This window comes from Canis lupus, chromosome 18 (genome assembly GCF_048164855.1).
Source record: "Canis lupus baileyi chromosome 18, mCanLup2.hap1, whole genome shotgun sequence".
Classification (NCBI taxonomy): Eukaryota; Metazoa; Chordata; class Mammalia; order Carnivora; family Canidae; genus Canis; species Canis lupus.
Window position 1 is genome coordinate 12,348,110 of NC_132855.1, and position 12,475 is coordinate 12,360,584.

The 12,475-nt window shown below is 47.6% G+C and overlaps 1 protein-coding gene across 3 annotated transcripts in view; it reads left to right on the forward strand.

Moving 5' to 3' along the window:
- Positions 1-6,476: 6,476 nt before the first annotated feature.
- The window catches only part of ELMO1 (engulfment and cell motility 1), a 526,171-nt gene continuing 520,172 nt past the window's right edge, over positions 6,477-12,475 (forward strand). The window contains exon 1 of one of the 3 annotated variants that reach the window (XM_072783482.1): positions 6,477-6,782. In XM_072783482.1, coding sequence (XP_072639583.1) covers positions 6,684-6,782 — 99 coding nt within the window. In that variant the 5' untranslated portion in view covers positions 6,477-6,683. Of the gene's footprint in view, positions 6,783-6,915; positions 6,941-12,475 lie in introns of those variants that run through there. The other 2 variants (XM_072783477.1, XM_072783480.1) reach the window with 2 other exon arrangements.

Here is a 12,475-nt window from a genome sequence, read left to right on the forward strand (position 1 = left end):
TAAAGGATGTTTTATTACCGTGATATCTAATGTTGCTCTTCCTCTAACGTTCACCCAAATATTTAACAAAACTTTTTTCTTTTTTTATGTAAGTCTTTTCTTTTTTTATGTATTAAGAACCATATCAAATTCAAAGCCTTAAAATTGGCAATTAATAGGAAAATTACTACCCTATCTTTAAATCATCTTTTCACATTTAGTTGCATCACCTCTTTTTTCCTTTGAAATGAAAGAAGAAAAGAAGAGATAAGGTCATATTTGTGAGGGAAAACAATATCGGGTGTTAACAATGGCAAAAACTGGGACTCTGTCTTAAAATAAAATTGATGGCATGGTGGATCTTTGGGAGCTGAAAGTAACCTTCAATCAATCTGGGTCCTAGATAAAAAAAAAAAATCAATATATAAAAAACTAGAGATGAGCCAAGTTTCTGTAGGTATATATGTCTTTGGAGAGACTAAGCTAGTAGATGAGCTGATGTGTGCTAACCACCTGAATTCTGTGTGGTGACCCAAGAGGGGAAGTTGGAAGATGCAATTACGATTCTTAGAGATGATGTAAGGAAAAAGGTGGGAGAACAAAATGGTTCAGAGTGACTAATTAATGTGTCATGTGCCTGGACAAAGAGGGAACAATGTTGCAGGAGAATTTTGAGTGGACTCTGGAGGGTACAACTGAGTGTTCTATAGACCAAAAGGAGAGCTTTTTAGGGGTACTGCTGTGGCTCAGTGGTTGAGCATCTGCCTTTGGCACAGGGTGTGATCTGGATTCCCCGGGATTGAGTCCCACCTTGGGCTCCTTGCATGGAGCCTGCTTCTCCTCCCTCTGCCTATCTCTCTCTCTCTCTCTCTCTCTCTCTGTCTCTCATGAATAAAAAAATAAAATCTTTAAAAAAATCTTAAGGACAGCCCGGGTGGCTCAGTGATTTAGCCCCACCTTCGGCCCGGGGTGTGATCCTGGAGACCCTGCATGGAGCCTACTTCTCCCTCTGCCTGTGTTTCTGCCTCTCCCTCTGCCTCTCTCTCTGTGTCTCTCCTGAATAAATAAATTTTAAAAAAATCTTTAAAAAATCTTTAAAAAAACAAAAGGAGAGCTTTTCAGAAACCCATTTTAATGAAGCATAGTTTTTATATAATAAAATTAATCTTTTCTAAAAGTAAAGATTTTTATTTTGATGTTGTTGTACATTCACAAAAAGTTATAAGAAATAATACAGAAATATTCCTTGAACCATTTATCCAGTTTCCTCCAATGGTGAAACTATCGTAACATATTACGATATTGTACAATTATACAATTGATCTTGACTATATCAATGTCAAAATCCTGGATTGTGATATTGTATTATAGTATTGTAAAATGTAGTGGGTAGCATACTGTACTACTGTGTACTGTAGAGCAGTATCACAAGCAGAATATTGACATTGCCGCAGTCAGGATAAAGAGCAGCTCCTATCACCACAAGGATCCCTTACGAAGCCCTTATATAGCCACATGCCCCAGCTTCTCCCACTATCCTTCTCCAATGTCTCTGACCCATGGCAACCACAAATCTGCTCTCCATTTCAACAGCTTTATCATTTCAGGAATGGTATTGAAATGGAATCATATGGTGTATAACCTTTTAGGGTAGGATTTTTTTTCCCACTCAGCCTGATTCCCTGTAATTCTTCCAAGTTGTTAGAAAAACCAATAGTTCATTCCTTTTTATTGCTGAGTAGTGTTCCGTGACACAGATGACCACAATTTGCTTACCCAGTGAAGGAAAAAATGTACTAATTCTAAGTTTATGTTTTTGATGAGTTTTGACAAATTGATACACCCATGGAATCATTGCCATAATCGTAAATGGGACATTTATACAAGAGAAATGAAAATATATGTTCACATACAAATTACATGAATGTTTGTAGCAGTTTCATTGATACTAGCTAAAAACCAGAAGCAATCCAAATAGCCAACCTCAGATGAATAAATAAGCAAATAAGTAATCCATACCACTCAACAGAAAAAAGAAAGGAATTACTGATATAAATATCAGTAATACCACTGAGCAATACCACTCAGCAAGAAAAAAAAAGGAATTACTGATATAAATATCACACATAGTAAAAGGGCAAGACCTAAAAGAATACATGTTCTATGATTCCATTTATGTGGATTTCTAGGAAAGGTAAAGCTTTTTTAGTATCAGAGAGCAGATCTGTGATTGCCTAGGGCTGGGTGAGTGGAGGGGAAGGATTGATCGCAAAGGCGCATGAGAAAACTTTTCATGGTCTAAGAGAACATTTTTAAACCTTAAACTGGGGAGAATGTGTTGCTCAGAATAGAAGGACCTTACTTTCAAGAAAACAAAGAAGGGCTGAAAAATACATTTGTTTATGGTGGATAGTAAAAAGAGTAAAGTGGGGATATTAGATGTCCGAAGAACCAAGGTATAGAGGAATAATGAACCCCAAAGCTGAAAATAGAGGAAACTTGAAAGAAACTTATCAAAACTTCAAACCGCAGAAGGCTGATTGGAGCATTGTAACACCAGGGATGTGAGTCTTACCTATTTGATATCAAGTTTGTAATATGCAGGTTCTCCCCTACTTGGTTTGTAGATCTTGTATCCTGTCCTTCTTTGGGTCCCCAAATAAAACGTAGCCCTGTAAATGTAGAAGGAAAGAGCATGGAGCCTGCAGGTGTAGACATTCTGGAGGAAAATTGACAGCAAAATTCTCTTGATCCCACTAATTGGTAAAACATCAAGTTGAAATTACCTCCAATAGCAGGAAGCAAACAAGGAACAATTTCTTTTTTTTCTTAGATCTCTTTCATGACAAAATACACTGTGCTATTTTCTACCAAAGCCCTTCTGGGAGCCCTCTCCATTCCTCTAAAAAGTATGCAGTCCTGATATAGGAAACGGCATGCCTAGATGGAACTAAGCCCTTTTAGGCCAATATATATCCCCCAATTCCCCCTACCCTTGAAGGAGACAGTGCTTCCCTGGTTATGGGGAGAAAGACTGGAGCAAAAACAACGAAAGACAATAGGACTCGAGATATGAGTTCAGTCTAAAACAGAACATAAAAACAGAGGTCCAAAGCCAGGTGAAAGTAGTGGGAGGCAGTTCCAGAGGGCCTGGAGGGGAGAGAGAAATGAGATATGGTTAGTGGAATTCAGAACTGGGGAAATAAACGAAACAGGAAGCAAGCTGGAATCAAACTGTAAGTGGGGAGACTTGTTGGGAGATGCTAAAACTACTGGATAAAATACCATTGTGGAATAGGATATTCAAGCAGGGCAAATTATCCTGCCACATTTCTTTTTCTTTTTTTTTTTTTTTTAAGATTCATTTATTTGAGAGAGAGAGAGAGAGAGCGTGTAAGTGCACAAGTGCACAGAGGAGGAGGAAGAGAGAATCTCAATGAGAGAATCTCATTGCACTGAGGATGGAGCCCAATGGGAAGCTAGATCCCATGACCCAAGATCATGACCTGTGCGGAAACCAAGAGTCAGAAGCTCAACCAACTGGAGTGACCTAGCTGTGGTGACACTTCCCGAGTGGCTAAAGTTGGTACCACCGAGAGTGGCATAGACTGACAATGTATACACCAACCACTATGATGCAGTGTGGAATACCCACATTAACCTGAAGCTCAACTCCTACAGAAGAAGTACAAAGGATAAAGGGGTAAGTGAAATAACATCATAAGAAACAGACAAATCCAGAGTGTGAACTATTCCCTAAGAGGGTTTTCCTTGATCCTGCACCTTATTAGTAATAGCAATTAGAAATACAGGTTCTAGATAGAAGGAAGGGGATATTTTACCTCCTAATACTGTAGGCCATAGATAAAGTTAATGGACAAGTTAGAATCTGGATGACTAAAGAAGAAACCTCAGATAGACCCTTAGACCCAATGCTTAACAGGAATAAAATTGGAGATTAAGAACAGGGTCTCACTATATAGTATTTGTGGAATATAAGTAAGAGGGGGGAAAAAGGAAAAAAGTGGAACTAATGAACCCAAAGAATCGGATCCTCATCTTGATGGAGGGAGCCCCTTAGTGGGGTGTCATCCAGAACCCTAGTGTTCTTACCTCATCTGTGGATATGGGGTGACATTGGGCACCTGCATCAAATCCGAAAAGATTTACAGAAGGTGGACCGAGGGCTTTGGTCTCCTATATCAACCCCAAAAGCAGAGACATGGCCTAACAGTAACGTAGCAAAGAATTTCCAGTCGTGCTTTGCCATTGGATCGGTGGTGGGATAGAGACACATTTGAAAAATAATTGACAAGACCTCAGGCTGTATTGTTTTTAATGGTTAATTTATATGACAACTATTTTTTTTAAAAGCTGAAACTGGCATCTTTCAAGGGAAAGATGGCTAAGATGAGAGAGATTTGAAACCACAGGACTCAAAAAGGAGTTAGAATAATCGAGAAAAGTCAGTCCTCAGGAGAGAATGTTTAGCTAGAATTCAATGTCTTTAAAGATCTATCAAGTTATCTCTTAGAGGAAGGATGTGAGGTACTCCATGTTAACTGCAGAGGGCAGAGCTGGGACCAAAGGTTACAAGGAGGTGGATTTTTCTAATTGCTGTGCAAGGGGAGACAGAGTTCCCTATTTACTCTTGGAACATTACGACAGCTAACATTTCGTGAGTGCCGGTGATGCTCTGCGCTATAGTTAAAATCTTGATATGCCTTAGCTAAAAAGTTGTGGATCAAATTCTTAGTTATCATTACAAGCGCCTCATGGCATCATTAATAAAGGCTCCATTTGCTGATTGCTTATTCAATTGCTTCATTTTGATAGTTAGCCCGTTTACTGTTATTATATCATTATCATTTTACAGATGAGGAAATAGGGAAGATAAATTACTTTTCTGGAATCATCCTGTTTTAAGTTATTGGCTTATAATGATCTGGACCCAAATCTTCCCGGTACTAATATTGCCTCCAGAGGTTATGCATATAGTAAGAGGTCAGATCAGGGCTGCTCATTAGAAATAGAATGTGAGCCACTAACGAGAGCCATCTGTGTAATCTTACTTTTTCTATTTGCCACATTAAAAATGTAAAAAGCCTGGCTGGCTCAGTCGGTGGAGCGTGGGACTCTTGATCTCCGGGTCGTGAGTTTGAGCCTCATGTTTGGTGTAGAGATTACTTAAAGAACCTAACTTCTTAAAGAACTAAAGTCTTTTTTTTTTAAGATTTTATTTATGTATTCATGAGAATACAGAGAGAGAGAGAGAGAGAGAGAGAGGCAGAGACACAGGCAGAGGGAGAAGCAGGCTCCATGCAGGGAGCCTGACCTGGGACTCCATCCCGGGTCTCCAAGGCCCTGGGCTGAAGGTGGTGCTAAACCACTGAGCCACCTGGGTTGCCCAAGAACTAAAATCTTAAAAACATTTAAGAATGTAAAAAGAAAATAGTGAAAATATTCTAAATTATATATATGTTGTATATATTTACACTATATATATTTTATTTGTATATACATTTTACATATATATTATATATATGTATTTTTTAACCTAATAAAATAACCCAGTGGACTGATCACATCTTACACTATTAGCATTTGTTGAAATGCTATAATCAGCATAAAAGTTTCTAACAAGCTATTTTACATTCTGTTTTTCATACAAAGTCCGGTGTCTGTTTTCCACTTCCAGAACATCTCAGGGCGAGCCACATTTGGAGTGTTCAATAGTTGCTTGGGGCTCTTGGCTGCCAGCACAGGGGAGGGGGTGGGACTGCAATTTAAGCAGGAGTTTTACCCTCCACCTTAGAGGCCAATGCCTCCCTGCTCCCGGGTTACCAACTTGGCCAGTTTGAAGGGAATGCATTAGTAACCGCCTTTGTCTTTTCGGGTAGATAGCTATTTTTTTCTTTTTGAATTTGTTAAGGACAGGTGTTTCTCCTGCAACCTTCCAACCACTGTCACTTGCCTCCTTGGCAGCTAGGCTGGGAGTTAGTATTTTTTGATTCTTTGCTTTGAAAAATCACTGGAGTGGGTCGCATTAGACAGTGCACCCCCAATACCGAGCTGGGGAGGGTAGAACGTCTCGCTTCGTGAAAAGTCATGCCAAGTTAGGGAGTCCTTGGGGTCACTGATGAGAACTGCAGGGCGCACATGCCTCGGGGGCTCCAACAGAGAGCAGCAGAGGTTGGGTTACCCTCGCCAGGCCGCTCCGGGGTAAGCCCAAACGCCTTTTAAAGTCGCTTTAAAACAACCCGCCGAAGTCTCCCCCCCACCCCCTCGAAATTGCATGCCAGCTGCCAAAAATGAAAGCATATAAAAAGACGCCACGCGCCCTCGGCCTCCCGGAGGTGGCGCTATGACGGTGACGGAGTTAATTAGTGCCTGCAAAGCGCCGCGTGTGAGCTCATCCGAGAAGTCATGCTCTGCACACATATTATTTATAGCCGATCTGAGGCGTGCACGGTGCTTGACATTTTCCTTATTTTTAAGTAGGGGGACTTCGGAAAGTGGTGGGCGGCCCCGCACCCCGCCCCCGCCGCAGCCCCCCCGCCCCGCAGGGCCGAGGCGGCGGCAGCTCCCGGGGCGCGCGGGCGGGGACAGCGCCAACCCCGCGAGTCCCGCGCAGGTGCCGGGGGCGGCGGCGGCCCCTCGGCAGGGCCGCCCGCCCGGGAGGGGACTCGGCGGCCGCCCGCGGGATGCCTGCAGATGCACAATGTGTCTCCGGCCAGCAGGAGGGAGGAAGAGGAAGTGAGAGCAGCGGCGGCCGGCGGCGCGGCGGCCGGCGGGGCCCCAGGGTGAGTGCGTGTGCGCGGCCGGGGATGGGCACGGGGTAGAGGCAGAGCCGCCCCCCCCCCCCCCCCGCCGCGGCCCCGAGCCGCCGGACCCAGCCTCGGGCCCCCTCCGCGGCCGCGAGGCGCCGCCGCCGCCGCCGCCGTCCTGCGACCCCGGGCAGGTTCGTAAAGTTTCCTGCGCTGGCGCCGCGCCCCGACTCGCTGACCTCGGCGCGGCCGGGGCGGGGGCCGGGGCTCGGCGGGGGGCTCGCGAGGGGGCGCCCTGCCCCGGGGCCGGGGGGCGCCCCGGGCGCCGCGGAGACACTTTTGCCCGCGCCCCCGCTCCCCCGGGGCGCCGCGGCTGGAGCCGGGGGCGGCTGCGTGCGCTCGGGGCGCTCCGCACTCGGGGAAGTCTGGGCAGCGCCTGGCGGCCGCTGCGGGAGCGGGAGACGGAGCGGGAGCGGGAGCCGGGCAGGGGCGCCCGGAGGGGCGCCGGGGAGGGGGGCCGGCGGCTCGGACCCCGGCTTCTGCTCCCGCACCCGCGGGTGGGAGGGAAGCCCTCGGCGAGCGCGCCCCGGGGAGGGGACAGCGATGGGGACGGGCAGGGGGCGCGCTTGGGGCGCCCGGGACCCTCGGGGGAGACGGCGGGTCCCCGCCGCCTGGGGACGCGCCTGGGGACGCCGCTGGGACCGCGAGGACGGCGGGGAGGGGGCCCCGAAGGGCGGTCGCGGCTCGGGAGGGGGCGCAGCGGGCGGCCCTGCACGGTGGCGGCAGCGGGGCGCGGCCCGGGTCCCCGCCGCGGGGGGCGGCCAGGTGGCGGGTGGCTCCGAGGGAGGGAGACGCGCACGGCGGCGGCCCGGGGCGCGCGGGGGGCCGGGGCCGGGGAGCCCGAGCGGGTCGCGGGCGCGCGCGAGGGCGGGGAGCGTGGGAGCCCGCGGGCGCAGGCGGGGGGCTCGGGGCGCGGGGCGCGGGCTGCCCGCCGAGTGGCCCCCGGTGCCGCCTCCCGCCCGGGGCCGCTTCAAGTCGGCGGCGGCGGGCGGGGGTCGCTGGCGGTGCGGCGGGCGGGCGCGCGGGGCCCGGCCGGGGCCCCTGGACAGCTCCCGGCTCCCGGCTCCCGGCCCCAGGAGGGTGCGCCCCGGCCCGCTGCATCCAAGGTTTCCAGAGGCGCCAAGACTAGGGTTCGCGCCCCGGGAGGCAGAGGCCGCAGGTCCTGGCTTGGGGGGGCTGGGAGGTGGGGGGCACCGGAAGACTTCAGGAGTGTTGCCGGCGTGGTTTTTTTTTTTTTTTCTTTCTTTTGTTTCTGAAATAAAAGTAACTGATGATGTGTATTTAGGCATGGACTCTCTGAGGGGTAACTTTAAGAACCCCAGGAGGGACCTAACCCTACTCAGGTTCACTTTTAGATCAAAAAGCCGGCAGCTCATCCCGCCAAGTGCCCACCCCCCTCAGTGCCCAGCACTTGGCGGGATGAGCACTGGGTGTCATGCTATATGTTGGCAAATTGAACTCCAATTTAAAAAAAAAAAATTTTTTTTTTTTTTAAAGAAAGGTAACAGTAACACAAAAATAAGAGGAAAATCTCTATAAGGGATGCCCGGGGGGCTCTGCAGTTGAGCACCTGCCTTTGGCTCAGGGAGTGACCCCGGAGTCTCAGGATGGAGTCCTGCATCAGGCTCCCTGCAGGGAGCTTGCTTCTCCTTCTGCCTGTGTCTCTGCCTCTCTCTGTGTGTCTCTCATGAATAAATAAATAAAATCTTAAGGAAAAAAAAAAAAAAAGCCAGACAGCAGCTCTTAGTAAGGGCCTCTTCTGGTCATGTTTTTCCTGTCTCCCCTCCATACCTACTTCCCAAGGTTATTTCAAGGATTATTGTCCCTCAGTTTACAGAACCTCGAAGCCCGGATGCCCTGCTGTCATGTGGCGGACTTTATTTTTTACAGTTGCCCTTCTGAACCCCTGCTCCGGACTAGGGTACATTTCCTCTCTCTGGAGGGCTGTGGTTAAATGTTGCCTTTTTTCCTACTGAATCTATTACTCAGATTTTTTTTTTTTAATTAGATGGACTGGTTGTCTAATGGGGAAACTGTGAGGGAATGACCAGGAGTGTTGAAAGTCTGCAGGGGGATGGGGTCAGGAGGGAAGGGAACTGGGGGAGCAGCTTGGTGGATATCAGGGAAGGGGCCGTTGCAGGCCCAGGCCTGAGTCTTGTGGAATTCAGGTGCAGGCACTGGACTACGGGATGGGTGGTGCCATGAATGGTCCTATCTCCACCCCCCCTCCCCCATGTCTCATCTTCCTGCTGTTTTTAAATAAAATATTTATTTATTTTAGAAAAAGAGAGAGAGAGAGAGAGAGAATCTCAAGCAGACTCCCTGCTGAGGTGGGGCTCCATCCATCCCACAACCCTGAGACCATGACCTGAGCCAAAACCAAGTCAGCCACTTAACCACTTAACCGACTGGGCTGCCCAGGTGTCTCTCCTGCTTTTAACTGCAGCCATTCTGACCACCTTACATTCTTCTTCACCAAGTTCTCTCCCCAGAGCCTTTGAATATGTTACTCCTTTTGCACAAAGCATGTTTCCCCGCATTTCCAGATAGCTCACTCCCTTGTTCACTTCAGGTCTCTCTGCCCAATTGTCAGCTTACAGGCAGCCTTTCCTTATTAATTAATTAATTAATTAATTTATTTAAAGATGTTATTTATTTGACAGAGAACCAGAGAAAAAGCATGAGCAGGAGAAGGGGCAGAAGGAGAAGCAGGTTCCCTGCTGAGCAGGGAGCCTGATTTTAAGGGCTCTATCCTAGGACCCTGGGATCATGACTAGTGCTGAAGGCAGATGCTTAATTGACTGAATCACCCAGGTGTCCCACAGGCGGCCTTTCCTGATTATCTCCTGTGAAATAGCAACCAGCCCCCCCTCTGGTCCTCTTAAGCTACTCAGTTTTCCTGCTGAGCACTTTTCACCCCCTGGCACATTATATATTCATTTATTTATTTGATTATGTCTGTTCCTCCCATTAGAATGAAAGTTCCATGAGCGCAGGGACCTTGTCTCTTCTGTGTAGATTCAGAACCTAGACCGATTGCCAGCACAATAGGTGCTCAAAAAATACTTGCTGATGGACTGAGTAAGAGATGACTGTTACGGGAATTATACCGGGAAAATATTGCAGTGTCAGTGGCAAGCGAATCCAGGTAACAGGCTTTTGGATTGTTTCCTCTGTCCTTTGCACCATGCCCAGCGGCTCCTCTTGCGGACCCCTTTCCATCTTGAGCCAACTCAGAGTTTCAGCCCAAAGAAAGAAACAGAGAGATGGTTCCTTGGGAGAGTGGAAAACCAGTACAATTTATTGATAATGCATAACCACTTCAGATCCGGTGTTTGTTTGGTCACACTCCTTGGAGAAAGTCTTTTCTTTTATTATTGTTTTTAAAGATTTTTATCTATTTATTCATGAGAGACACAGAGAGGCAGAGACATAGACAGGGGGAGAAGCAGGCTCCCTGCGAGGAGCCTGATGTGGGATTCGATCCCGGGACCTTGGGATCCCACCCTGAGCTGAAGGCAGATGCTCAACCACTAAGCCACCCAGGCTTTCCTTTAAAGATTTTATTTATTTACTAGAGAGAGAATAAGTGAGAGAGAGAGAGGGAGAATATGAGCAGTGAGGAGGGGGAGAGGGAAAGGGAGAAGCAGACTCCCCCAGTGAGCAGGGAGTTCCTGGACTTGATCTCAGGGATCATGACCTGAGCCAAAGGCAGATGCTTAACGTAAGACTGAGCCCCCCAGGCGCCCCTGGAGAAAGTCTTTTCACAACATGTGTTGCTTTAGCCAGGGCAATACTCCCCTAGAAAGCAGGGCATTACCGTGAGTGGGGTGGGGTCAGAGATAGCCCCTGTATCCCGCTCTGCTCCCCCAGAAGATGGAGGTGGAGGCAGAGGAGGAGAGGTAAGGGAGGAAGCATAGGGAGGCCGGGTGGCAGACGCAGGGGAGAAGATAAATGAGACGTGTCTAGGAGAAGAAAAATAAAAGAGAAAACAGATGAGGGGCCTCTACAGTGTTTCTAAATCATAAGCACTTATTAAATTATGGTATTGAGAGAGGACAATACTTAAGTGTTTTAAAGTAACTTACCCCCTTTGGGGGTTTAGTGTGAACTGGTAGGGAGGGGCGGAGGAAGGGAGCGCTTTGAAGTCCTTGCGGAGAGGATGTGGCTGCGGGCGTGCCAAGGGGCTCTGCGGAGTGCACACTTTGCTTACCTTGTCATCTTTCTTAACACTGAGGGTTTAGAGCTATTCATTCCTATGGAGGACATTTCCTGCCCTGATCTAAGACAGCCAGTACCCTTAAGGTTTTGTAACTGAAGCCTGCAACCACTTTTTCATGCCTGAAACCATCGAAGTGGGTCCTTTGGTGTTTCAGACATTCATTCTGTCTGAATGAATGATTGGGAAAAGGTGGGGAATCACTAAACCCTCTCTGCATCACAAAGCCTCAAGTGTTTCCTCTAATTACACAACTCAAGTTCTGCTTCCTTCTTGTCAACTAGTCTAGTGTTTTTGAAGTTTAGCCTTGCAATCCAGGAGTAGATCATAGTGTCAATTGATCAGGTCCACACCAGCAAGTACAATGGAAAAATAGGGCGTTGTACAAAACAGATGCTGACTCTTAATGTCAAATGTATTGCTTAAGGTGGTAAAAAAAAAATGTCTGTTTTAATAATTTTGGAGGCCCTAGGAATCTACATTTTCTTTTTTCTTTCTTTTTTTTTTTTTGGAATCTACATTTTCAACCAGTTTGCCAGGGATTCTGATGAAAGTGGTTCATAAGGCCATACTTTAAGAAATATTTAGCTGCTCCCACCCCTTACAAAGTGCTATTGGTTTAATCTCCTGCAAGAGCTGCCATTTACAAATGTTCAATCAGATGCAGTAAAAGTGTCAGCCATGGACTGAACTTTTATTTTTTTATTTTTATTTTTTTAAAGATTTTATTTATCCATGAGAGACACACACAGAGAGAGGCAGAGGGAGAAGCAGGCTCCATGCAGGGAGCCCGATGTGGGACTCGATCCCGGGACTCCAGGATCATGACCTGAGCCAAAGACAGACAACCACTGAGCCACCCAGGCATCCCGGACTGAACTTTTATAATGCTGCTTTGGGGGCACCTGGGTAGCTCAGGCGGCTAAGGGTCTGCCTTCGGCTCAGGTCCTGATTCGCTCAGGTCCTGATTCGGGGGGGGGGGGGGTCCTGAGATCCAGCCCCCATGGGGCTCCCTGCTCAGTGGGGAGCCTGCTTCTCCCTCTCCGTCTGCCTGAAGCTCCCCCTGCTTGTCCTCGCTCTCTCTCTCTGCCAAATAAGTAAATAAAATCTTAAAAAGTACTGCTGTTGAAAGAACTTGATGGTGCAGTGGGTCATGAGTCCTCCATGGTGGCAAAATTGGAAATCCAGGTGGTATGTCTGTCACTGAGTGAGATGGCAGTGGATTCATCCCAAATAGCCCTTTTAATCTTACTGCGAGGAAAATGACTGAATGTCCAAGTTTTAGTTCAGAGCTTTGGAGGTTTTTAAGCTTTTTCAGGTCTTTGGAACTTGACTCTGCTCAACTTTTCCTTCCATATTTTACACCCAGTATTCCCCATAGACCTATTTTAATTACTTTCAGATTTTTGCAAAGACCGTAGTCTTTTCTGGTGGCGGCACACTACCATGA